This window comes from Marmota monax, unplaced genomic scaffold, assembly GCF_021218885.2.
Source record: "Marmota monax isolate L192 unplaced genomic scaffold, Marmota_monax_Labrador192_F-V1.1 WCK01_AAM20220418_F8-fsc00033, whole genome shotgun sequence".
In the NCBI taxonomy this organism is placed as follows: Eukaryota; Metazoa; Chordata; class Mammalia; order Rodentia; family Sciuridae; genus Marmota; species Marmota monax.
This window is the reverse complement of record NW_026694282.1, coordinates 2,221,974-2,249,623: the sequence shown is the minus strand read 5'-3', so window position 1 is coordinate 2,249,623 and position 27,650 is coordinate 2,221,974. Positions and strand designations below refer to the sequence as shown.

General features: G+C 33.0%; 1 protein-coding gene across 3 annotated transcripts in view; it reads right to left on the bottom strand.

The window, feature by feature from the left end:
• Ccdc171 (coiled-coil domain containing 171) overlaps positions 1-27,650 on the bottom strand; it is a 397,216-nt gene that overhangs the window by 198,403 nt on the left and 171,163 nt on the right. For all 3 annotated transcript variants that reach the window (XM_058586353.1, XM_058586352.1, XM_046467410.2), the window contains 2 exons: positions 15,570-16,074; positions 14,575-14,691 (listed from right to left, as the gene is read on the bottom strand). In XM_058586353.1, coding sequence (XP_058442336.1) covers positions 14,575-14,691; positions 15,570-16,074 — 622 coding nt within the window. The remainder of the gene's footprint in view (positions 1-14,574; positions 14,692-15,569; positions 16,075-27,650) is intronic.

Sequence of the window (27,650 nt, the reverse complement as noted above, 5' to 3'; positions counted from 1 at the left end):
AATTGGGGCTGGGGTTGTAGCTCAGTGGTACAGTGCTTGCTTAGCACTTCTGAGGCACTGGGTTCCATCCATAGTACCACATAAAAATAAATAAAATAAAGCTATTGTGTCCATCTACAACTAAAAAAAAATTTTTTTAAAGACTCAATAGTTCTTGTTTCTATCAGACAATTTATAGGTATAAGTATCTAAATAGGGCCATCCAAAATCAAATCTTAACAACTAATATTTGGGGTAATAAAGAAAGCAGAGGTCTTAATCATTTCTGAGCTGTGGGCACCTCTCATAGTTTAGTAGAATCTAGCCTTCCCTCCTCAAAATAATCATTCTAAAGCCATGAATCAAAATATGTGGAATACAAATGAAACAAATTTTACTAAAATATGGCTATCAAAATATTTTATATTTGAGTATTAATCCTTTAAATATAAGATAATATATAAAAGATAAATTAAGATTGATTTTTAAAAGACATAGCACAGTGATTGTTGTTGCTTAGATAAACTAAGAATGCTAAACCTATGGAGTGGTCTTTCATAGGCATCATGTCCAACATCATGTTGGACATCAGATAATTTCTCATTTTTTAATATTGAAAAATGATAAAAATCCTGATTTACACTCACATACTACTACAAATATAATTAAAACTTCCACAGTTCACTTTATAAAGTTGTAAGCTTCTCTCAAAAAATAACAGAATTCCCCAATACTTTTAAATTCAAAACCTATTGTACTTAAGTTTTTTATCCTAAAGTCTATGAATTCACCTTTGCCTAGGTGAAAATATTCAATACAATTTGTAGTGGAAAAAAAAGATTGTGAATATATGGTTCAAATTTGATACTATAAAGGTAAAGGTAACTACAGTAACTCTTTTAAATTAGTTCTGAATTATTTCCAGGTGCCTATAGGGTGCTCTTTCAAGGAAAATAAAGAGAATCATGTTTTTATGCATGCTAGAAAGCAACAGACAGAAAAAAACATATAACCTTCCTTTGACAGTTGAACAACTACTACGTGCAGATTTGTCCTTTAACTTGGCTCACTATACTGCACCAGCATTCATCTGTATATGAGAACATTATAATAACTTGCGGTATATGTGATGGGTCTCATGCTGATTAATAAAGGTGAATTTAAACACTGAGCTGCAATTGTTGTATGATATAAAATATCTGTGGTTTCTATGAGTAATATCACTCTGTTGATAACACTATCATGGTCTGCCATCACCATCCACAATTGAAGGAAATGCCAAAGTTTAGTTAGTGTTTTGCAAAATAAGATACAATTTTTTTTCCATCCAAGAGTCCACAGACTGTCCTTCTCTTCCTGAATTCCGTCCATGGACTCCTTTGAGAAGGGTTCTATTAACCCCTCCAGTTGGGAAACACCTTGTCTAAGGAATATAACTACCCAATCATAGGTCCATATTTCTGAGCCTCTGCCTCTATGTCAAATTTAATAAAAAGAAAATGACATAGCTGGGCTAGTTTAGTCAAAGAACTACAAATATAGTATCATGCTCTCAGATTTTATCGAAGATCAATGTTAGCAACACAATGTAAGCAAAACTTCTTCATCTTCTATGAAGTTGCTTTTAAAGATAGAAACTATGATGTTTTAATATTTCCAATATGATAATCCATATAATAATTTCCTATTCAAGTTTAGTAGCAGGAAAAAAGTTTGTTCCATGTTTGGAGACATATAGGATATCTCACATCTAGAAAAATGAGTAGTTCAGTTTGGCAGAGTTGTGGTTTATTATTGAGAGCACTGATAAGTGAGACTGTAGAAACATGAGAATCACATCATGGGTCTTACATACCTAGTTGAACAGTTAATTCATACAGTAAGGAACGGGGAATATTACTGATACTGAAGACAAAGATAAGCAACAGACTATGGCACTGCTTAAATGCATTAACTAATTCAACTCTTACTAAAACCTAATGAGATGTAACTGTAGTCATTTAAAAGTGTGAGAGAAGCAATTAAAAATTGTGTATATTCATTTGTATTAAAGTACACATAAAACAACTTGATATAAATATTAATCATCTTCTTAAATAGGGAAACTAAATGAAATTTAAATTAACTTCCTCATATTCTTCAATGCTTTATAATGCTCCAAATTACTTCTTTGCAGAAACAGAGAGAAGAGTGAAGGAAGGAATAAAAGGAAGTTGCATCTAAGAGTGGATGCCTATTAGTAGGCTAAAAAGTAACACACACATACACACACAAACACACAGAAAAAAAACACAGAGGTAAGACAAAAGCAAAAGGGCTGAGACAGAAAGTAGACCAATAGAAATGTAAAATACAGAGAGTAAGAGTAAGAATATAGCAACTCCTAAGTTTTTATTTTTGGTACTATTTAGTGGATGGTCATGCCAAATACAAAAAGCATTTTCAAGGGGAAGTTTTGGAATTAAAAAGAAGAGTAAAATTTTGAACAAGCTGAATTTGAGGTCTTTTTAGGATGTCTATAGTGAGCTAGGTACACAGGCTTTAAGTTTAAGGCTGAGAGCTGGGTTAAAGATAAGATATGGGAGTCATCAGTTTTCAGATGGTAAATAAAGCACTAGTTATACATGGATCCTCTAAGGAATACAAGGAGTAAAAAGGATAGCTAAAGAAAGAATCATAGGACACACACATGTTGGAAGGACAGGCTCAAGAAGAGTCCATGAAGAACAGTATCTGAATGGAAGGGGGAGAAACAGGCATGGCATCAAGGAATCAAAGGAGTCCAGAAAAAGAAGTGATCAACAATGTCAAATGCCAAAGCAAGAACAAGTCAGTCAGTGGTCTTCAAACTTGTTCACTAACATACACCATTTTTTTAAAGCTATGAATATTATAATAGGAAGAAGAATGGCCTCTCCAAAGAGGTCTACATCCTAATCCCTAGAACCTATGAAAATGCTATGACAGTGAGACAGAATTAAGGTTGCTAATCTGCTGTTAAAGTGGGAGATTCTTCTGTATTATGACAATAGACCCAATGTAATCATCAGAGTTCTTTAAGGCAGAAAAGGAAAGAAGAAGAGGTTGGAGTCAGAGAAAGATCTGATGCTATGCTGCTCACTAAGAAGATGGGACTAAGGGCCACAAATAAGCTAAAGAATGCAGATCGCCTTTAGGTGCTAGAAAAGCAAACAGACTCATCCCCACAGCCTCACAAAAGAACGAAGCCCTGCCAACACCTTCCTTTTAGTCCAATAAGACCTACTTCAATCTTGTGATCACCAGAACCCTAAGAATAAATCTGTGTTATTTTAAGCAAAGACTATGGAAATTTGTTACCCCAAATCTAATATGTAAGCCCTCATATATCTTTGACATCTAAAAATTCTTATCATATGTTTAACTAGTTGTAAAGCATATTATTTCTGGTATGTTGTAAATGTTGGCATTTTTTTAAAGTCATATATCCCTCCTCTAAATATAGAGAATCTAAATATTTTGAAGATTTTTCCCTTATCATCATCCATTTTTTAAAAATAAGTTCTTAAACAATCAGAAATTTTATCTCATTTGTCTTCTCCAAAATTTCACAATTCTACCCATTTTCTGTCACATAAATTACTTATTGTAACACAGACCTTATACCTATCATAATTTTCTATAATTTAAATATGTATATAAGTTAAAATTGAAAATATTTTCATTTTCTGTCACTGTGAAAAGAGCTATGTGATAAAGCTGTTGTTAGTTGCATACATAATTGATCTAAAAATATTTTTGATAATTAAGTACTCAAGTTCTTTTAAAATAATGCATTTTTATCTACTTATTTAAGCAACAATAGATAACTATTACTATTGGAAAAACAACATCATTTCAACATCAATTCCCTTCCTATTTTTGTTTTATACAAGCAAAATAAGTATAAGCAAATAAATATGAAAGGAGATACAACTCTAATGTCCATCAATAAGTAATGGGTAAATAAGTTTTGGTATAGCCATAGGATGAAATACTACTCAATTTTTTACAAAAAGAAACTACAGTCACAGGGAACATAGATGAATCTCACAAACAAGCTAAGCAAAGAATTCAGACATTAAAGAACACATACTGGATGTGTAGTAAGGAATTTGGCTTTACCTAGAGAAATATGGAGCTTTTCTCAGCTCCTGGGAGATAATATCTAAAACCTTGGAATTTCTGGAGCATTTGAGGTGTCTTTATTATTCTGGAAGGTGTCTCAAAGGCCACACCAAATAGTGTAAACTAGTGAGATGACTAATGCTGGACATCTGATAGTTTATGCTAATACGACGACATAGGATAGGAGCTGGTCATTCCAGAAAGACCAATTATATGACTAGAAGGTTGGGTACTTGAACCATATATCAACTCAACCTTCAGAGAGGAGAAGGGAGTTGAAGGTGAAGTTTAACAATGCAACCCATGATCTAATCAATTATCACTACATAATGAAGCTTCAATTAAAAATCTCTGGACACTGAAGCACCAAAGAGCTTTCTGGTTTGATAATAACTCCATGTGTATTATCATATATCACAGCAACTCTTTCAGTCAACAATAAAAGACTCATAATTGGAGCCCTCCCAGTCTTTACCCAAGCATCTCTTCTTTGGACTGTTTTTTTTTTTTTTACTTGTTCCCTTTTGCTATAGTAAGACTATGATATAAAATATAAGTTTCCCAAATTCTATGCATTATTCTAGCATATTATCTAACCTGATGAAGCCTATATGAATCCCCAACTTGTAGCCAGCTGGACTGAAGTGACGTGGTTCTGAAAACCCCAGAAATTGCAATATCTAAAGTAAAAGAAGTGCAGTAGGATGGTTCCCTTGACCTGTGCAGTTTGGTTAAACTCCTTTACAGGTATAACTCAAATTTTATGAAAATTAAGAAGTTCTTGAGGAAATAAAACTGAAGTAAGAGAAAAGAGATCAGTTAGGTGTAATGGGTAACTGATTGTAAAACAGGTGAAGAAAATATTCTATATATTTTCTTACATACACTCTAACATACACATGTTTAAAATTCATCCAATTTTATAACTAAATGAGTATGTTTCATTGCATGTAAATTATATCCCCAATATATTTGATTTAAAAAAGAAAAGACAAAAATTCCTTTGTCTATTATTGAGAATGTTGTTCATTCTATCATAATATCCCTTTTTAATTAAGAACTGCAGTCTGGATGCTGTGGTACAGGCCTATAATCCCAGCAACTCAGAAGGCTGCCACATTCTTAAAAATTATGATAGGTAGGAGGCTGGGGTTGTAGCTCAGTAATTGAGCACTTTCCTCGCATGCCTGAGGCAGTGGGTTCGATCCTTAGCACCACATAAAATAAATAAAACAACGATACTGTGTCCACTTATAACTAAAAAAAAAAAATTTCTTTTTAAATTATGGTAGATGGCTGGGGTTGTGGCTCAGTGGTAGAGAACTTGCCACGCACACGTGAGGCCCTGGGTTCCATCCTCAGCACCACATAAAAATAAATTGAAAAATAAAAAAAGGTCATCCTATAAAAAAAATTATGATAGGCAACAAATTTAATTTAAAAAACAAAATCTGTTCATTATTAAATTCTTTCAGCTTCTCCATATGTTTGAAATGTTTTACAATGAAATGTCTGAATAAATACAAAAAATTCAAAAGTCATAATAAAAGATCATAATTTTTTTAATTTAGTAAATTAAATATGGCTCTTCAATATGGAGAGTCATACCTCAAAAGCAAAAATAATAACTGGTCAGATTGTGCTTATTTATATTTCAAATATGAGGGTAGTTAAGTAAATAATGAAATTCTCTAAGTCACTTCTCCTCAAACTACACTGTACATAAAAATCACCTAAGGATTTTGCTAAAATGCAGATTCTTATTGAATAAGTAAGTCTGAAGTGGGGACTGAAATTATGCATTTGTAACACATTCCCAGATGACATAGATGATGTTGTTACATGGACCATGCAAATAAGTAGCAAGGATATTTTTATTATTTTTTAAGTTTCAATAAAGCCTTAAAGCTTTTAAATATTTACTATTAATTGCCTATTAATACAAAATCCTTTCTTACTGCTTTGAACCTCTTGATTATGAAATGTCATTCTTAAACTGAACACAACATAGACTTCTGAGTTAGCTTGAATGAGTAGCTATGACCTCTAGAAAGCTGAAGTATGCAATGAAAGAAAGTTCTGAGTAGTACTTGCAAGGGTACATTTGGGTCATTTATCTTCTATATAATTAGGATTCAATTATAAAGGAAATGAGTAACAAAATGTATTAACATTCTACTTATATCCATCTACTCTTGTTCAGAGATATTTCAAAACAAATCTGTACATTTGTTTCTATCTTTAAAATTTTAGTTTAGATCACTCATATGAAAAAGTTCAGCTATTCAAAGGGTTCTTTATTCCCATAATGATTAATGTCTCAGCCCTTCTGTGGAAGTAACATTCTCCCCTGTTTGAGGTAAATGATCTCTTGCAGGCACACCATTTGGATACCTAGAAGAGGTAATTTATCTCAAGTGGGCAAACACTATAATGAAAGCAAGAAGGTTGCCACCTGTCCAGTATTTACAGTGGCAACATGGAAACTGGGGTCTTTGCCCACTGCCTATAAATACATCATCAAAGTTTAAGAAGGTAACAGAGGCAACCACCTTTAGCACTTTCTGAGCAATGAATTCAAGCTACCATTATAGAACTTCTACTTTCATGAAAAGGTGAAAAGTCATATCCTAGTTCCAAAGAGACATAAGCACAAGAAAGAGATTAAAACAACGGACATTTATAGGACATTTACATATACAAAGGACTTGGCTAAGCAGGTTATACTTATAACTAGGAACTTTTATTAGCCAAATTGTACAGATGGGGATATTGAGGTTTTAAAGAATTAAGTAATTCTCCAGTATCAGGAAAATAGTAAGAAATGGAGCTCAGATTCAACTTTAAAGACTAAATTTCTAATCAGTATTATACTGCATAGCCAACATGTTTAAATTTCTTCTCCTAGAAAATAGTATGCATATAATTCAGAATTCACACTAAATAAATGAGCACCTATTTTTTCAGCTTTAGCTAATTAAGAAAAATGCTTTCATGGCTATAAAGGACTACTCTACTACTTGTGAAAGGATAAGAACTAATTTTTAAAAAGAATTACTTGCTGAATTATTTTAATCTTAGAATAAAGATTATACAAGAAGCAATGCAGTTATTTATGTTTTCATTTTGCAGTTATTATTTAGCATATTTAAAAAGCTACTACTTGGTATTGCCATACATATACCACAATTTTCCTGAGGCTAAAAAAATTAAAAGCCACAGTGATGTTTATCAACATGTAGTCCTGACATTTTAGGAGGTTTAAAAGGAAGAAGGGGAAAGAGGAACAAAAGGAAGAAAGAAGGAAAGACAGACTGGAAGAACACATAGGAAAATATGTGTTACTGATCAGTAACTATTTCTAGTGATTTGAATGATAAAAAATTTTGTTATTGCATTAAACCTATAGAGAACTTTTGGTAATATCGCCATTTTGATGATGTTAGTTCTGCCTATCCATGAACAGGGTATATTTTTCCATCTTCTAAGATCTTCTTCTACTTCTCTTTTTAGGGTTTTGTAGTTTTCATTATATAAATCTTTCACCTCTCTTGTTAGGTTGATTCCCAAGTATTTTATTTTTTTTGAGGATATTGTGAATGGAGTGTTTTTCCTCATTTCCGTTTCAGAAGTTTTGTCGCTGATATACAGAAATGCCTTTGATTTATGCGTGTTGATTTTATATCCTGCCACTTTGCTGAATTCATTTATTAGTTCTAGTAGTTTTTTTGTAGACCCTTTTGGGTCTTCTAGGTATAGAATCATGTCATCTGCAAATAGTGATAATTTAAGTTCTTCCTTTCCTATTTTTATGCCTTTAATTTCTTTCGTCTGTCTAATTGCTCTGGCCAGTGTTTCGAGAACTATATTGAATAGAAGTGGTGATAGAGGGCATCCCTGTTCTTGTAGAAATGGATAAAGCAATCATGAAATTCATATGGAAAAATAAAAGACCCAGAATAGCAAAAGCAATTCTAAGCAGGAAGTGTGAATCAGGCGGTATAGCGATACCAGACTTAAAACTATATTACAGAGCAATAGTAACAAAAACAGCATGGTACTGGTACCAAAACAGGAGGGTGGACCAATGGTACAGAATAGAGGACACAGAGACTAATCCACAAAGCTACAACTATCTTATATTTGATAAAGGAGCTAAAAGCATGCAATGGAGGGAGGATAGCATCTTCAACAAATGGTGCTGGGAAAACTGGAAATCCATATGCAACAAAATGAAACTGAATCCCCTCCTCTCGCCATGCACAAAAGTTAACTCAAAGTGGATCAAGGAGCTAGATATCAAATCAGAGACTCTGCGTCTGATAGAAGAAAAAGTTGGCTCCGATCTACATATTGTAGGGTCGGGCTCCAAATTCCTTAATAGGACACCCATAGCACAAAAGTTGATAACAAAAATCAACAAATGGGACTTACTTAAACTGAAAAGTTTTCTCTCAGCAAGAGAAACAATAAAAGAGGTAAATAGGGAGCCTACATCATGGGAACAAATTTTTACTCCTCACACTTCAGATAGAGCCCTAATATCCAGAGTATACAAAGAACTCAAAAAATTAAACAATAAGAAAACAAATAACCCAATCAACAAATGGGCCAAAGACCTGAACAGACACTTCTCAGAGGAGGACATACAATCAATCAACAAGTACATGAAAAAATGTTCACCATCTCTAGCAGTCAGAGAAATGCAAATCAAAACCACCCTAAGATACCATCTCACTCCAGTAAGATTGGCAGCCATTATGAAGACAAACAACAACAAGTGCTGGAGAGGATGTGGGGAAAAGGGTACTCTTGTACATTGCTGGTGGGACTGCAAACTGGTGCGGCCAATCTGGAAAACAGTATGGAGACTCCTGGGAAAGCTGGGAATGGAACCACCATTTGACCCAGCTATTGCCCTTCTTGGACTTTTCCCTGAAGACCTTAAAAGAGCATACTACAGGGATACTGCTACATCGATGTTCATAGCAGCACAATTCACAATTGCTAGACTGTGGAACCAACCCAGATGCCCTTCAATAGATGAATGGATAAAAAAAATGTGGCATTTATACACCATGGAGTATTACGCAGCACTAAAAAATGACAAAATCATAGAATTTGCAGGGAAATGGATGGCACTAGAGCAGATTATGCTTAGTGAAGCTAGCCAATCCCTAAAAAACAAATACCAAATGTCTTCTTTGATATAATGAGAGCAACTAAGAACAGAGCAGGGAGGAAGAGCAGGAAGAAAAGATTAACATTAAACAGATACATGAGGTGGGATGGAAAGGGAGAGAAAAGTGAAATTGCATGGTAATGGAGGGAGACCCTCATTGTTATACAAAATTACATATAAGAGGTTGTGACGGGAATGGGAAAATAAACAAGGAGAGATATGAATTACAGTGGATGGGGTAGAGAGAGAAGATGGGAGGGGAGGGAGGGGGGATGGTAGAGGATAGGAAAGGTAGCAGAATACAACAGTTACTAATAGGGCATTATGTAAAAATGTGGATGTGTAACCGATGTGATTCTGCAATCTGTATTTGGGGTAAAATTGGGAGTTCATAACCAACTTGAATCTAATGTATGAAATATGATATGTGAAGAGCTTTATAATGTTTTGAACAACCAATAAAAAAAAATTAAAAAAAAAAAAAAAAAATTTTGTTACGTTATTCTTCAGTGATTTTTTTCAAGTTCTCAGAATTAACCAGCTTTCTCTTGTAATATGGAGAAGATAGTAAATATGGAAATAATAGGCAAGGTTTGCTTTTTAAAAACATAAATCCTCTCTATTGCAGACACTGTTGATTAACTAATATGACCCAACCACAAAACCTTCCCTTTTCTTCTGCTAATTTATAGCTAGCCATCTAGGAATGTAACCCAGTTCAGGTCAAAGAAACAAAATCCTACTTGGTAAACTTTAGGGAAGGCTTTTGCCTTCCAGATACATAAAGATAAACTCAGCAACCACATGCCTTCATATTTTTAACAACTTTCTTGAAATATAATTAACTCACGATTCAATTTATCCATCTAAAGTGTACAAATCGATGGTTTTAGTACATTTACAGAGTTATGCAGTCATCATACTACAATCAATTTTATAACATTTTATCGCCCCAGAAACTTCCATCTCCATTAGCTGTTACTTCCCATGCTGCCTTCCTAGTCTTAGACAACCACTAATTTACTTTCTGGTTTTAAATTTGTATATTCTGGACATTTCAAAACAAATGGAATCATACAATGTAGAATCTATTGTGACTAGCTTCTTTCTTTTGGATTAATGCTTCCAAGGCTCATCCATATTGTAGCACATATCAATAACTTCATTCCTTTTATGGCCTAATAAAATTTCATCATTTGGATATCTGTCCATTCATCAGTTCAGGAACATTTGGTTTATTTTTGTTTTTTAAACTATTAAGTATATTGCTGCTATAAACATTTGTTCTCAAGTTTTTGTGTAGGTATATGTCTTCATTTCTCTTGGATATATACCAGGATTGGAACTGTTAGCTCACATGATAAGTCCTTATTGAACATTTTAAGGAACTGCCAGACTTTTTTCTCCAAAGTAGCTGCATCACTGTCACTCCCACCAATAATCTATGAATGTGTCTGCATTTTACCTTTACCTTTTTCCTTCCTGCCCAAACACAATCCTGATGCCTGAAAGTAGGGCAGACAGCTTAAAACTAGGAGGCACAGATATGAAAATGCTAAGGTTTACAGAGAGGAAAGACAGTCTAGATTCCTACATACCTCTAGACTGCCTATTACTTAAAGTGGAAAAAAACTACTTGATTAAGCTATTTTAAGTGGAATCTTTATTAATTAATAAAGAAGACAAAGCTGTGACACCTCCCCCAAACACACAATGTCACTCTATTCAGAGGAAGGAATTTCTTTTTAATCTTTATAGAGTTAATTCACAACAAAGATTTTTTAAAAAGTTAGAGCTATGTGTAATATGTAAAATGTCTTGACATTTTAAGATAACCAATGTATTTGATTTACTCCAAAATTTTATGAAAATTCTTTGTTATTATTTAGTTGATGTATTAATAATGACCAACATTTTAAATACTTTTTTAATATTTACTTTTTAGTTATAGTTGAACACAATATCTTTACTTCACTTATTTATTTTTATGTGGTGCTGAGGATTGAACTCAGGCTCTCGCATGTGCGAGGCAAGAGCTCTACCACTGAGCTAAAACCCCAACCCATGACCAACATTTTAACTAAACAAAGTAAGCACACTGATAAACAAAGACTATTCAAAGCTCTATACAAATTAATTCAGTCTTCCAAATGACTCTATTAGATAGGTGATACTCCTGTTTTACAGATAAAGAAATTGAGGAACATATAATTTTAAAACACTTGTCCAAGGTCACATAAGCTAGCATCCAAACCAATATCCAAGGTCAGGAAAATTCCTGCTTACCCATAAAGAATTGCCTCCCCAAAAAGCTCTAGAACAATTTTAGGATAGAAAATTAATAGCCTAAATCTGTATAAATGTGTCTGTGTGCATATGGGTGTCCATTAATGAAATACGCTATTTTCATGGTGCAATTGTAAGTACAGGAGCAATATTGTTTCAGTAACCACTATATGCCAGGTACTGTACAACATGTTCAATAAGCATTATTTCACTAAACAGCCAGGAAGAAGACCCTATCTTCATTTACAAGTAAAAAAATCTGAAACATATTAAGTTTAAAAAACTTTCCCAATTTCACACAACTGCTAGTTACCAGAGAAGGATACAAAATCAAATATTTGTTAAAAGCTTTTTACTTTCTCAATAATTTTTACCTAGTTAGGTTATTCATACACTTAAGTTGTAAATAACATAATTATATAAGCTATTATGGCTTTACTTACTCTCATTATCTACTGATAAACTGTCTAAAAATATGTTCCCATCCTTTCTACTAAAATATCTGAAATTTCTACTGCTAGAATATACTTAAAAATGAAAACTAATGACCTGGAAAATATAGAAGTCCTTCATCATGTTTGACCAATTATTCTATAATCCCAAATGGTCAAGTAAGGTCCACACTGATAGTATTTGTACTGGTTCAATAATACTCAGATAATACCTGTCCAGACCATGTTCTTTCCAATATTCCTTAGGACTCTGATACTATCATCAATTATTCCTTCCCTCTGAGTGACAATCACTTCTCCCCTTAAGTAGTGCTTCTTAGCCAACAAACATTTTAAAATCTTTCCTAAAAATAAGTTTCCCTGAACTTGCTATATCCTCAAGCCATTAGAGGCACAACTACAAAGCAGCTCTGTTCCTGGAGGCAGGCAAGCACTTAAAGACTTAAAGACACCATTCTTACTCTATCTTCTACTTGATAGGTCATACCTATACATATTGGGCTTAATAATTATGGTGCCAAGATCTTTAACTTTAAAAATATTTCAAGGAACCATTTTTGGAATGTATTCAGGGGGAATTACTGCCTAATTTTATAAAAACCTCTACAAATCTGATAATGAGCTAATGATATACTCCCCACTCCAATAGGGATATTATAAAAATATCCTTTATTATTCATTATCTATAACCTAAGCCTGCTAAGCATGGATTTCCAGTCTGATCAGACCCAGCTAAATCACTTGTTTCTTCCTGAAGACCCCCCTGCACTTCCTATCCCAGCCTTAATTATATTCTGCCTGAAGTTACGCATGAGTTGTCATTTTTGTTTCATAATCATTTGTATATTTTCTAGAGGGACTAAACAATTCACATATTTTTCATTTATCTCCTAAAGTATATATAGGACAGTAAAAAGAAAAAAATACATCAAGTAAATTAATAATATAAAGAAGATTATAGCTTTAAAAAAACAATCTGCTTTTGAGTATCTACATATATATAAAAATATAGCTAATACAAACCATTTGGTTATTAAGCTAAACCCCAAGCTATTAAGTCCTTTCAAGAATGCTAGTGTTGGGCTAGAGTTGTGGCTCAATGGTAGAGCACTTGCCTAGCCTGTATAAGGCACTGGGTTTGATCCTCAAAACCACATAAAAATAAATAAAAGGTATTGTGTCCATCTACAACTAAAAATAAAAAAAAAATGCTAGTGTTTTGCCTTGAACTTGTAATACAATATATAAATTCTTAAAATAATTTAGATTTTTATTTCAGACCCCAAACCCGGTATATTAAGGTTTTGACAATACATTAAATATGCACATGGCTTACCAACATCAATGGCCACACTTAAAAATAATCTGTGAGTCATAAGTTTCCTACTAGAAGAACCTAGTTTCAGATACTTGAAATCACAATGAGTGCCAGAACCAGGATCCCTATCCAGCAGTCCAGCTCCAGAATCCACATTTTTTATTTTATTTTTTTCAAGTATTAGGATTGAACCCAAGGCCTTGCACATGCTAGGCAAGAGCTCTACCACTGAATTACATCCCAGTCCCTTAAAATCACAATGAATAATTCATATTTACATAGTATTGTCTCAAGAATTAAATTATACACCACATTGTCATTTAGTTGATGCTTACACATTTCATTAAGCAGAAAAGTCTTAAACACGATTACATTATTTTTTACTACTAATGAATCTGAAATTATCATAATTAGTCCAATGACACAGCTTAACCCATAATTGTATGTCAACATTACTTCCATCACAGAGAAACTAGTTTTCATCGAACCTTTCATACAAACATATCATAAAATCTGAGTCATGAAAAAATAAACTTGAATTTTAGACCTTTGGGAATCACGATTATTGGTTCTATACCTGGAAGAAAGGCACAGACTATTCCAAATAACTCTCTCTAAAATAAATTAGACAAAATTAAAAACTCACCAAATGAGATAGAAAATTTTTCTACTGGCTCAATTACTATTCAAGCTTCTTAAATTTACAGAAGTAGAAAAGAATAAAGGCCAAAACAATTTAAAGAAAACTGCTGTATTATTAACTAAAAAAATCAAAAGCCAGATGACAAAGGGAAAAAAATGAGGTAGATATATTTGCCAAAAAATGTCACTTAATTTCCTCCATAAATAAAGACAAAATTAACCATTTAAATTTACATTAATTTGGGGCTGGGGTTGTAGCGCAGTGTTAGAGTGCTCACCTAGCATGCATGGGACACTAGGTTCAATCCTCAGCACCACATAAAAATAGAACAAAGATATCGTGTCCACCTAAAACTAAGAAATAAATTTTAAAACATTTTTTTAAATAAATTTACATTAATTTATTATAGCATTACATATGGATTTAACAATCTCTCTGCTACTGAAAAAAGAAAGATAAAAACCAATATATTTTCTTCCTACATAGTTTACTAGACATTGTACCATAAAAAATTTCTGGACATTTGCTTTTAAGTACATTTGCAAGGACATAAAAGAGGAAATCATACCTGTTTTACTAATGACTTCTTGTAACTCGGCCATAGAACTGATTATTGCAGCAAGAAGGTCAGCACTGGTAAGCCAAGTGAGCGCTTGTAAACAACGAAACTGTTCCCTTTGATGTTCTACAAAAATAGATAATATTCATTATGAAATGCTCCAAAAGTTTTACTGAAACCCATATTTTAAATTCATGGCAGTGTTCAGTTATTTAAGACACAAATGAAACTGCACACAGAACACTGCTTAGTGCAGAAGAAAAATCTACAAGATATGTTAGATTTGATTGACCTAATTTACTGTTTTATAGATAACTGTTAACTGAAACCAAAAAGAAATTTTCTTTAATTGTAATATATTATTTAGTAGCCTACTTTTTAAAAAAGTTAATATAGAGTGCTTCCTCAGAATAGTCCAGCTTTCAAATATCTATTAGCTAGAATATTTTACATTTGTGTCATTTTCACACAACTCAATAATTTTTTTAACTCTTATCATTTTATATTAACTCATAGAAAGTGAAAGGAAATTAATTTTAAATCAAGTTTGTTTTAGATTGTCTTAATTAAAAAGGCACTGTACAAATCCTTTACTGCAAAAAAAAAAAAAGAAGATTCAAACATAATAAAGCTGGACAGTGTAAAAATTAAATTTTAATCAGTTTATAACAAAAAAATGTAGTTAGATAAAATGTACAATTCTCCATACATCACATATGTACCTATACGGATTCAGTTCTGTTTCATGATTAGATATATTACATGATTTTTTTTAGTATTTATTTTTTAGTTGTAGTTGAACACAATACCTTCATTTTATTTATTTATTTTTACGTGGTGCTGAGGATCAAACCCAGCGCCTCGCAAGTGCTATGTGAGCGCTCTACCTCTGAGCCACAACCCCAGCCCAACATGATTTTTAAAGATTTTATAGAAGAGCCAACTACATTCCCAATTACTTCATTTATATGCAACTTAGATTTGAAAAACACAAATTATCTTACTTGGAAATTTATGCTTGTCTTTGGGCTCTCCTGTGCACACTAAAATGCCTATACCTTCTTTGAAACTTTCCATCCAGGTAAAAAGAGAAGCACATGACTGGCCCAAAATCTTGAGTCTGTTTGCTGCCAAAATTGCAATGACACCTTTCCGGAATATACGTATCAATCCTTTGAATGGTTTTTTCTTCATCTTCACTTCCTCTTGCTTCTTTTCCTCTACCGTTGACAATGCTTGGGCTAGCGTTCTAATTTCCAATTTGAACAATTCAAAGGTGTTGACCTGCTCCTGGAGAAAATCTCTCTGTGTAGATAAAGCACAGGATCTGCTATAAAGGGGATATAATGCCCCAGCCATCAATGCACAGGCTGCCAGCAAGGATGATTGATCCCTTTGAGTCTTTGATAACATGTTTTTGAAGTGTGAATTTTCAATAGCCAACTGTTCATGGGACTTCTCAATTTGGTTCAATTTTTCCATATTTTTTTCTGCAATTTCTTGAAATTTCTAGAAAAGAAGATAAATATTTGATAATGAAACAAATGAGCATTTTACTAATTTCTCTTTATACAAAGAAAATAATCTTTTGCTGACACTACTTCTTTCCCTTCAAAATATTCAACTTTTAAAATATTCAAAAAATATATAAGGTGTAGGTCAAAATGTGCACACTGATCTCTAAATCCTCTAACACAGAAGCTTTACAAAGAGTACCACACATAAACTTAAGAGTACATCTTGACTTTCCTGTACATTTGTGCATAAATACATATATTTAGAAAAAGAAAGTGTACTTTTTCTGCATTAATTTCTTCCTTCTATTCTTAAGTAGCTTATTTCCCACTTTAAAATAGAAATTATGCTGTCAATAGAGACTTTCCTATATTTAAAGACATTAACTTTTGCCAAAATAAAAAAGGGTTAAATCAATGATGCAAGAAATATCATTTGACTGTCTACCACTTAATGATGAGAAGGGGTTGACTTGGAGCACTCTTATTTCAGTTTCTTTTTTCTTACCTCTCCAAGACAGAAGGCTGGATACAGAGCAGCTCCAGTGGTGGGAGAAAATACTGATTGTGAAGCTGGCCCTCAGCAGCTTTCTAATCATTTTTGTCTAAAGTTTTTACAATTTAAATTTTAACTTTAAAAAAATAAAACTTTAACTGTAAAAACCATATTTTTTCAGACATAATCCCCTTATAATTAATGAAACAGAGTTTGACACTATTTACAATCATATCAACATTCACAATCATATCACAAGTATCACAAGCATAAGGGCACACTATAATTACAAAATGTCCTTTCATACTTTCCGAATAATTGTATACTTTAGCTATGAAGGTCAGTTACCACAGCCCAACTTGTTCTTAACAAGAATTTTTATGTCCATTCAACCAAAGAGTCTCTTACACCATTCTGGGCCCATTTGTTTGCAGATAGGAGTAGAAACTGTAACCAGTTTCTTCATATCATGCATGTACACATGATGTCCAATTTCTTTAAGATAAATGGAGTGTTAAGGTTGGGTGAGCTAGAATGAGTTAACCTCGCATGCAGGGGCACCACCACGTGCATTGGGTATCCCCATTCAGACCTGCAGTCTCTAGACTACTGTCACCCTCGAAGAGCGTGCCTCTTGCTCCCGGTGACTGTTCAGCCCAGCTTAGCTCCCCAAGGCCTCACAACAGTCTGGGGAAATAGAGGTGGCTGGGCCATGTCAGCAAAGTGGTCTTGTGGTTACAGACAGGAGGACACTTACTGACTCTCAACAGGGCCACCAATAACTGTATTTTAATCACAAGAAAACAAACTGGCTCTCTATGAAATCTTACATGTAATGATTAAGGTATTTCTAAGGTAGAGAGCAATTTTGTTTGTTTGTTTACTTATTTATTTACTTATTTTTTATTTATACATACCAGGGATTGAACCCACAGTGCTTAACCACTGAGCCATATCCCCAGTCCATTTTCTTTTTTTCTTTTGAGAAAGGGTCTTGCTAAGTTGCTGAAGCTGGCTTTGAACTTTCGTTCCTCCTGCCTCAACCTTCCAAGCTGCTGGGAATACAGGCATATGCCACTGCACCCAGCAAGAGCAAATTTAAAAGATAACAGATCCCAGTTTCTTTTATTGTTCATTTATCATTCAATAAACATTACTGATCACTAATCATTAATACTGATCACTAATCATTATTGATTACTAAATTCCATGTTCAGGAAAACAGACAAGTAGGTCAATTATTATGGTATAATGTCATGTTAGAGAGATGCTGGATTGCCAGAGGATCATCAAAGGGAGCTTAACAAAAATGATGCTGACAGGCTTTGGGAGGGATAGGACAATTAAAGGACAAGTGGGAATGAGGTATGTAATAAAAATAACAACAAAATTGCCAATTCCTCTAATTAGGAAGCTAGGCAATAACTACTCTTTAACAATCTAATCTAACCCTTGCAAACTACAATAACTTAACAGCTTCAACTGGATGTTTTATTTGCCCAGTGAGCTGCCATACATTTAGCCATGGACCTATTTCTTTTGAAAAGCAGACTGAGGGAGTTCAGTTTTAATAAGGTAGTCATTTGGAGAAAGAAATATTATACCCTGCAACTGTATGAGAAAGTGAAGTGAAAGAATCCTTTGGATACATTAAGGAAACTATCTTTGTATTATCTGATTAGACTTTACTATACATAAAATTTAATGTGAAACTTTGGAAGAGATACTTGATGAGTGTGTCTCATTCCAGAGTTACCCACTGAAAACCTAGAAAAAACAAAAGGCTAAAATTGACATTAGCAGGAAGATCTCAAAGGAGATCAACTTAGGACAAACCATAAAAACTCTTGATCACTCCACAAAATTTGGGTGTCAAAGGCTATTATCAATAATGCTAACAGGTAGTAGTCAAAATGTTTCAAACTTGTAGAAAAATACTGGTGAGGAAAATAAATCCAAATAAATAAGGTTTCCCAAAGGTGGACAGTGGACAGAAGCACTCCTTACAGGCATAGTTCTCAAGATAAAAGAGTATGGGAAGTACATTAAGAAGTTGCTCTCTGAACACTTCAGCTTCTTGGATGCTTTCCCCTGAACAGAGAGAAAACTGTATTTTAGACATGGTTTTCATGTTTCTATACTATGCCTTAATTGCTTTACTTATTCCAACTCTTGTCTAATACCTAATCCAGCTACACCAGGGGTGGTACTATAAGAAATGAAGAAATGGAGAAATAGAGACATTATAACTTGCCCCCAACCACATCTCCACTGATGGCCAAGCTATGGTAACAGTAGTCTAGCAATAGAACTATGTTCCAGAGCTCTAGGCAAATGTCACTAGCAAAGCAAGTAATGCTCCAGAAGGAACTTTTTAAAGGAGGAAGAAAGTCTGAGAAACAATAGCGAGGTGAATTGCTTAGAAGCAGATGTGAAGACAACTCTCTTAAGGGTTTTCTTAAAGGCAACCTTTAAGGAAAAAAACGTAACACTCAGGCTGTAGCTAGATAAAAAAGAAAGAAAAGCATTTAAAAGTAAGAGCCAGAAAACAGGATAATGTTCCAAAGAAGTACAAATAATTCAGAATGCCTGAAGAAAAAAGGGGATGATAGAAACTTGAGAAGTAGGTAGATAACAGAGAATTGAGAGACCTATGTGCTAAGCTGAGGAATTTAACTTTATGTGAAAACTATAAAAGACAAAAAATCCTGGAACAGTACTATACTTGGCAAATGAACGTAAGAATTGGAAATACTTCTAGGAGTAATAGAGTTTCAGGGCATGTAGGTAGAATGTGGAAAGCAAATGGAATCACAAAGGTTAATTCCGTAGTCTCTCCAAAATCAATTCCACCTGTTCAATTAAAGGAAAACTATAGAAAACCTAAAGATTAAAGAAGCGGACTAATAATAGTTGAGTAAGTGGAAATAAAATTGAACCTCTGTGTCTCAGGCAGAGGTGTGTTAATAACAACATTTAGGTGTGTTAATAAACAACATTTTTTGAACCAAAAAAATCTTTGAAAGAATCGTTTTGCTAATGATATTTTATATATTTCAAAACAATATGCAAAGTCATTAGTCAAAATAAAATGGATTGTTGAAGAAAAGCTAAAAGTAGGCCCCTTATGGCAAAGATTAAGTTCATTTTAACACATGACAGATCTCAAACTCCTTCACAATATACAGTTAGTCACTTTCAACTAGACTCTGAGGTTGATAGTTTTACAGATAATGAAACTGAGGTTTAGTGAGGTTAAATAATTTGCCCAAGGTTCCTTCATCTGGGTTTACCTAATCCTTTTAGCTAAACTTGATGTCTTTACTCACCAAGGTTTTCCCCTTCAGTCACATCTCGCATGCCTTCCCCATAAAGACTTCACCTTTTCCCGCTATCCTCAATTTGATGAAAAAGGAGAGGTTAGTCTGCTTATCTACCATCCAGACATTAGTATTACTACTTCTTTTCACAATTTAACAGGATCTCTAGCACCCCCAGGCCCTTTCCCTTCTTTTTCCCCTGTACTGTTCAAATTCTAACAATATTTCAGCTCCTATCTATTCTATGACACTTTTTACTACCATCATTCTCTTACAACTGATCTTGACTTTTGCTGAACTAAATTAAAAATCACTGAACAATTTAATTCCTACACTGCTACTTACAAATTTCATATGTGTATATCTACTCTCTCTCAAATATAATAGACTGCTAGTTCCTAGAGGGCAGGAATTATTTACTATGGAGTCTGTCATCATGCTCTAGACCCTATAGGTATTTAGTAAATATTGAATGAATAAAATAACTCTTTATAAAATAATCCCTAGGGGCTAGGGTTATGGCTCAGTGGTAAAGCACTTGCCTAGCATGTGTGAGGCACTGGGTTCGATTCTCAGCACCACGTATAAATAAATAAAATTAAGGTCCATCAACAACTAAAAAAAATTTTTTTCAAAAATTATCCTACTGTTTAGCACACAGTTTTGCCCATAATAAGCACTGAATAATACCTAATGAAAGAAAAAACCTTTATGATGTAAAGGAAAGAAAACTATATTTAAAAAGAGAGTTACAAATATAATTTGGAACTTGTCAGCATGTCAAAATTCTGTTTTAAATTAATTGTGACTTTCCACAGGGACTTTCAGAGGTATTGCATTATTTACTGTGAATTATTCTTGAAGAACAAAGCCTGTTTGATGGTGAAGCTGGAAACCACTATAGAGCAAATTTGCCTTAAAAAAAAAATCCAGTGTTCTCCGCCCAAGGAGATTAAAGGACAATATTTTTTAAGCAAACATAAGGAACATCACTTTCATATGGCACAAAAGCATTCCTAGTACTGAAATAACCTGTTCCTTGGTGTATTTAATATCAAAAAATAATATTCTCAAATTCCTCCCTCAAAAAAGCATTCTTATCTTGAAAAATTTTTTAAGTTAAAAAAGATTAAAAAAGAATAGGATATCTGAATATCTTTTACACAGATCTTTTTAGTATATCAAAAATACTATATATAATTTCACTAGTTTTTCTTTTCTTGCTTTTCTTCAAAGTGCATCCAAAATGATGCTTCTTTCCTTAGTGAAACACCTGCCCTACCTCCTGAAATACAACCTTTCAGGGACACCTAATTGGCTTCCAGAATTCCATAAACTTTTGACACTTTGGGCCCAAAATTAAAACACTTCCCTAGAAGTAAAATTCTTTTTTTAATTATTCAACTTTTAGTTCTTGTTCTTCAATTTGACACACTTGCAAACCGGACATGCAATGACACACAAACATCAAAGAATTTCATTTAAAATGTCTTATTTGTACAAATTATTTGTCTTTTATGTAATGGCAATATTGAAAAATATAACAAACACATATTCACCTATTTTTCCTATGAGGTGAATGTTTCTCTGTTAAAAATAAAGAACATCTTGTAGAAAAACCAGAACCCTTATACATTGCTGATGAGAATGCGAAATGGTGCAGCCACTTGCAAGAACAGTTTGGCAGTTTCTCAAAAAGTTAAACATAAAATTATCATAAGATCTAGTGATCATCTATGTAGATACACACTATATATGTGACTATTTATATATACCCACATATACAAACACACACATATACACAAACTCTGTAGTGATTATTTAACTTAACACTATTTTTATTATGTAAATTTTAGCAGGTCAAAATATATGTGCTAAAAATGATATGATGTGTGCCTGCTTTTAATCTTATTTCTAATACAATACAAATTATAAATTTCCTTTGAATAAGCCATGCCCCAGAAAACCAGTTTTCTTTATCATTAGACAGAATAAAAGTATCAGTCCAGGAAAGATGTTTGATTTGTGGACCGTTATATTACCTAAGACTACTTGGAAGGTTGGCAGTATTATCTGAATTCTGATCCATCCCATGTCTTCCCATCCCATGTTTCAGATCCTGGAGAGGATATGGGTTGGCTTAAATCTCCTCCACGAAGCCTTCTCAAACTTTGACAACTTCCTCTTCTAAATTTATAGCATTCTTTTGGCATTTAATTATGCACAGCCTTCTGGTAAACTTTATATCATATAATTGCTCATGTACCTCTCCAACTAAATATTACACTTATTGAAGAAAGAACTATGTATTATACCTTTTTGCTTGTATCAAAATATGAAACACAAAGTCCTACAGATGACATATAACATTTTTAATTAACAATAATTAAAGAATTATTTTAATATTCTTACCATGGTAGATAATTTAAAGTAGATGTATTGTACTAAAATTTCAGTTTCTCAGGAAAAAACTATGAAATACAAATTTGTGTGGATGGCTAACAATGTAGAACTACTTAGTTTTTTCATACATTATTATCATGTTTAATTATTAATCAATCAATAATCACTTGGAGGCGTGGAGTTGTGGCTCAATGGTAGAGTGCTTGCCTCGCACTGGATTCCATTCTCAGCACCACATAAAAACAAATAAATAAAACAAAGATATTGTGTCCACCTACAACTAAAAAAATATTTTTAAAAAAATCATTTGGGCTGGGGTTGTGGCTCAGCAGTAGAGCGCTGGCCTAAAACATAGGAGGTGCTGGATTTGATCCTCAGCACCACATTATAAAGAAATAAATAGTATTCTGTCCAACTACAATTTATATATATATATATATTTTTAAAGAGTTACTTAGAAATATGAGTTAAAGGAATAAGAAAATGAAATGTCATTAGACCTATTATCAGATATTCCTTTAAATTCAAACATATATTTCTAAAAGAAATAGTGCTACAGTACAATACAAAAAATGATTAGAAGTTAAAGATAGTGATAATGTATTAAAGTAGTCCATACATTCACTTTGAAATTTCTGAATGCCAAACAATGTGCTCAACATTTAACATTGGTTATCACCATTCTAATGCAGTCCCTAGAACTTCCTTGCTACACAAACTTGTTACCAGTTGTCTGAACCATAGTTTCCTCACTTGTGAAATAGAAATGATGCTTAAATGACCTATCTCCTATGGCTGTGGTAGGGCTTAAGAAATAAGTTACTCGAAAGCATTGAAAAGTCTATTGAACATTATGCAAACTCAACTGACAGCATCAGATTAACAAAAACAATATCTAAGACAAGTATGTGAAAATTACAAGATTTTTCCAAACTTTCATTAGAGGTACTTACTCACACCAACTCAGTTCATCATAATTTCCTATGCATACAACTGTACCTAACTCTCTGTGAAGCAGCATGTGTAACTTAAGGAACAATAAACCTCAACAATATCAACAACTTCCACTTTAACCTCTGAATATTTTTTAGAATTCAGTTAAACGGGAAAAAGTTCCAACCTCTAATAACTTTTAAATTACTAAGCCAGATTTCTTGCCAAATGCACTCTCAATAACAACATAAATACAATGCAATGTAATATGATAAACCTGAATTTCTTTCCTTTTTTATCTCCATTATAAACTCATTTGATTTTACAAAAAGGTCAAGTAAAGCTAAAGGGTTTACAATAAACATTACATCGTGTTACTCTTAGTTAACTGATAGTGAAAACCCTTTACTTCTAGAAGGAAATTCTTGTTCTAGTAATTTAATCTTCTTCAGATAGAAAAGTGACAACATAAATACTAACATGACAAAAGCAAAGTTAGTAAATGGAACGGAATGTGGCATTTGGCCCAGATGTTTCAATAAACATAGACACTTAAGATGTATTTACATGATGGCTCAACTGCATTTAAATTCAAGAATTACCCTACCATGTGGCTGGCAAACTTGACCTAAGTGAAAACATGCTGTAATACCAAAAAAAAAAAAAAGGTTATTAGGTCTACAAGTTTCATTTATCTAATAGCATTTAACTGTTTAAAAAACATTTTTATTCAAAAATTTTACATGTAACTTCATTACCTTTTTTTCAAATAAAAGTAATTCAAATCCAAATATTGTTTTGGTTTTTTTTTTATTATTATTTAACCATCTGTCTTTCACTGATTTCCTTACAATAACCAAACATTAGATACAGGAGTGTACAAGTCAGTCATTTGTTTACCAGCAGATGGCCTCTACTAATGGCTATGTTCATTCTGACATCAAACATCCCTACAACCCACAATCCTATGAAATAACTATGGGTTTTTCGCACTCATGTTCTTATCAATATAATCTTTAAATGCATTAAGTAATATAAAATGAAATTATTTTATTTCCATTGCAGGTTTTTTGAGATCAGATCTATAGAATTAATTATAAAAAAATTCTGAAATAAAATTTATGTCTTATAATATCCATTATAATACCACTTTACCAAATATAAAACCAAAATGAATGCTGCTGTGTATTCCATTATATTTGATGAAAATTCAAATATGTGCATAATAAAGAGTATATGCCACATTAATGCCCTTTGAGTGAATAATAAAAATGATGGCTTTAATTTACAGTCACATGAATCAAAACCTATAGTGTAACAAGTTCTTCAAATTAAAGTCTTCAGTGGAACTTCTCCTAAGACATTAGCATTTATGATGATAGATGATTCCCTTACTTCAAAAGTGAATTGCTACAGCTTCCTACAAATCCAGAGTAAAATAAATGTGTTCAAGATACTTATAGGAAAAGGAGAAAGTTAGAAGACTCATACTACCTGAATTAAGGACTTAAAAAAAGCTACATTAATTCAACCAGTATTGAAAAAAAGGACAGGCATATAAATAAACTTCGTTACAGAAAGGCCAGTCTTTTTAACAAATGGTACTGGGAAAACTAGACATCCACACACCCACCCCAAAAAAGTCACCTGAATGTAAATCTCAGATATTTACAAAAGTTAACCTGAAATTGATCATGGGCCTAGATATAAAATCTAAAACTATAAAATGGCAAGAAGAAAAAATAGTAAAATATCTAATGACCATGCACTTAGGCAAAGAATTCTTATATGCAACACCAAGAACAACTTATAAAAGGAAATGTTAAAAATATGGTCATCTGTTTTATCAAAGCTGAAATGTTCCTTTGCTCTACAAAAGTACTACTAAAAAGATGGCAGAAAATATTTGCAAATAACATATCTGACAAATGACAAATTCAAAATATATAAACAATCCTCAATATTCAGCAATAAGAGAACAAAAATACAATTAAAAATAGGGCAAAAGACCTAATCAGATAATTCGTCAAAGAATACACACAACAAATAAGCATATAAATAAGTGTTCAATTTTTTTAACTCATTATAGAAAATGTAAATGAAAACACCAATGACATTCCACTATACACCTATTAGAATGACTAAAATTTAAAATGAAAACACATGGCTGGCACAGATGCAGAGCAAACAGAACTCTTATACTGATAGGGAGAATTCAAGATGTTACAGCCACTTTGGAAAACGATTTAACAGTTTAAGTTAAATATACACTTACCCATTCACAAAAGAGAAATGAAAACTTAGGATCACATAAAAAAAACTCCTCATGACTGTTTAATGCATCTTTAGTCATAATTACCCCCCAAGTTTAAAACAACCCAAAGATCTATCAAGTATACTTCTGGATAAACAGTTGTACAGGTATACAACAGAATATTACCCAGAAATAAAAAGGAATTAACTACTGATACATGCAGAACATAAATAAATCCCCAATATATCTTTCTTTCTTCTTTCCTTTCTTTCTCCCTCCCTTCCTTTCTTTACAATACTGGGAATTGAACCCAGAGGTGTTCTCACTAACTTCCCCAGGCTGACCTCAAACTTGCAATTCTCTTGCTACAGCCTTTCAAGTAGCTGGGATTACAGGCGGACACCACCATGCCCAGCCAAATATATATTTTTTAAGTAAAAGAAGCCTGACTCCAAAGGCTTTTTTTTTTTTTTTTTTAGGTGGTAGTGCTGGGGATTGAACCCAAGGCTTTGGGCATGCAAGATAAGCACTCTACTGACTGAGCTATATTCTCAGCCCTCCAAAGGCTATTTTTTATTCCATTTATGTAACATTCTAGAAAGGGTACAACTCTATAGATACACACAAAAAAAAAAAACAACTATGATTCCCATACATGGTCAACTGTTTTTTCACAAATATACTATGGCTATTCCATGAAGAAAGGAAAGTGTTGAACTAATTATGTGAGAACAATAAGTGTAGAGGAAAAACAAACCTTAGCCTGTACCTAAGATCACACACTCCAATTGCAATTGACCACAAACTTACATATAAAAACTAACACCATAAAACTTCTACAGGAAAACCTTGCAGTACTAAAAATTTATGGAGCACATAAAAATAACCAAAATAGAAAACTACATATAAGCTTGACTTTGTCAAAATTTTAAAATTTGTGATTATCAAAAGAAACATTAAAATGAAAAGATGAATGAGAGATTCGGAAAAAAGACCTAGGAAACATATACAGATCCTCCTAAACTTATGATGGGGTTATGTCCCAATAAATTGAAAATGCATTTATTACAACTGAACTATAAAGTATCATAGGTTAGCAACACAGTACACTATTATTTACCCAGTAATCATGACTGGGAATGACACCTTGCTGCCACTGTCCAAATAAGAGTGTACCATACTGCATCTCACTAGCCCAGGAGCAGATCAAAACTCTACTAAATGCAAAAAAAAAAAAAAAAAAAAAAAAAAAAAACCCCACAAAACTCTACTGAATGCATATCAGTTTCATATCATCGTAAATTCAAAAATTCATAAGTAAAACCATAACTTGAGGACCATCCACATACAACAAAGGGTATGTACACAGGATATATAAAGAACTCTTTCAATTCAATAATAAGATATAAACATCTCAACCTTTTAAATGGACACAGGCCTGAAGAAATGTTTGATAAATTAAGATATGAAAATCGCAAGAAAGTGTATGAAAAGTTAATCACCAAGAAAATGTAAATTAAAAACATAATGAAATGGGGTTTTCTTTGGTACCACAGATTGAACCTAGAGGTGCTTAACCACTGAGCAACATTCCCCAAGGTTTTTGGTTGCCATTTTAAAACTACTACAATGCCTAAACTAAAAGACAAAACTAAATGCTGCAGTAGATTTAAAACAATGGAAACTTTCATATGTTGCCAATGGGAATATGAAGCAACATAAGCATTTTGAAAAAAAAATTTTGGCAATTTCTGATAAAAATACTTCTACCTCATGACCTGACAATTGTATTCTTAGTTAACCAAGAAAAATGAAAACGTATGTCGATAAAAGACTTGTATAAGCCAGGCATAGTGGCACACACCTGTAATCCCAACAATTCAAAGGATCACAAGTTCAAAGCCAGCCTCAACAATTTAGCAAGACCCTGTCTCAAAATAAAAAGAATTAGGGATGTGGCTCAGTGGTTAAGCACCCCTGAGGTCAATTCCTAGTACCAAAAAAAAAAAAAAAACTTGCATAACAATGTTTGTAGCAAGTTTATTTACAAAGCCAAAAATTGAAAAGAACTCAAATATGTATCAATTCACATTCAATCAAATTGTGAGGTAATGGGGCTCAGAATAGCTCAGTGTTTGAGCACTTGCCTAGTATGTATAAGGCTC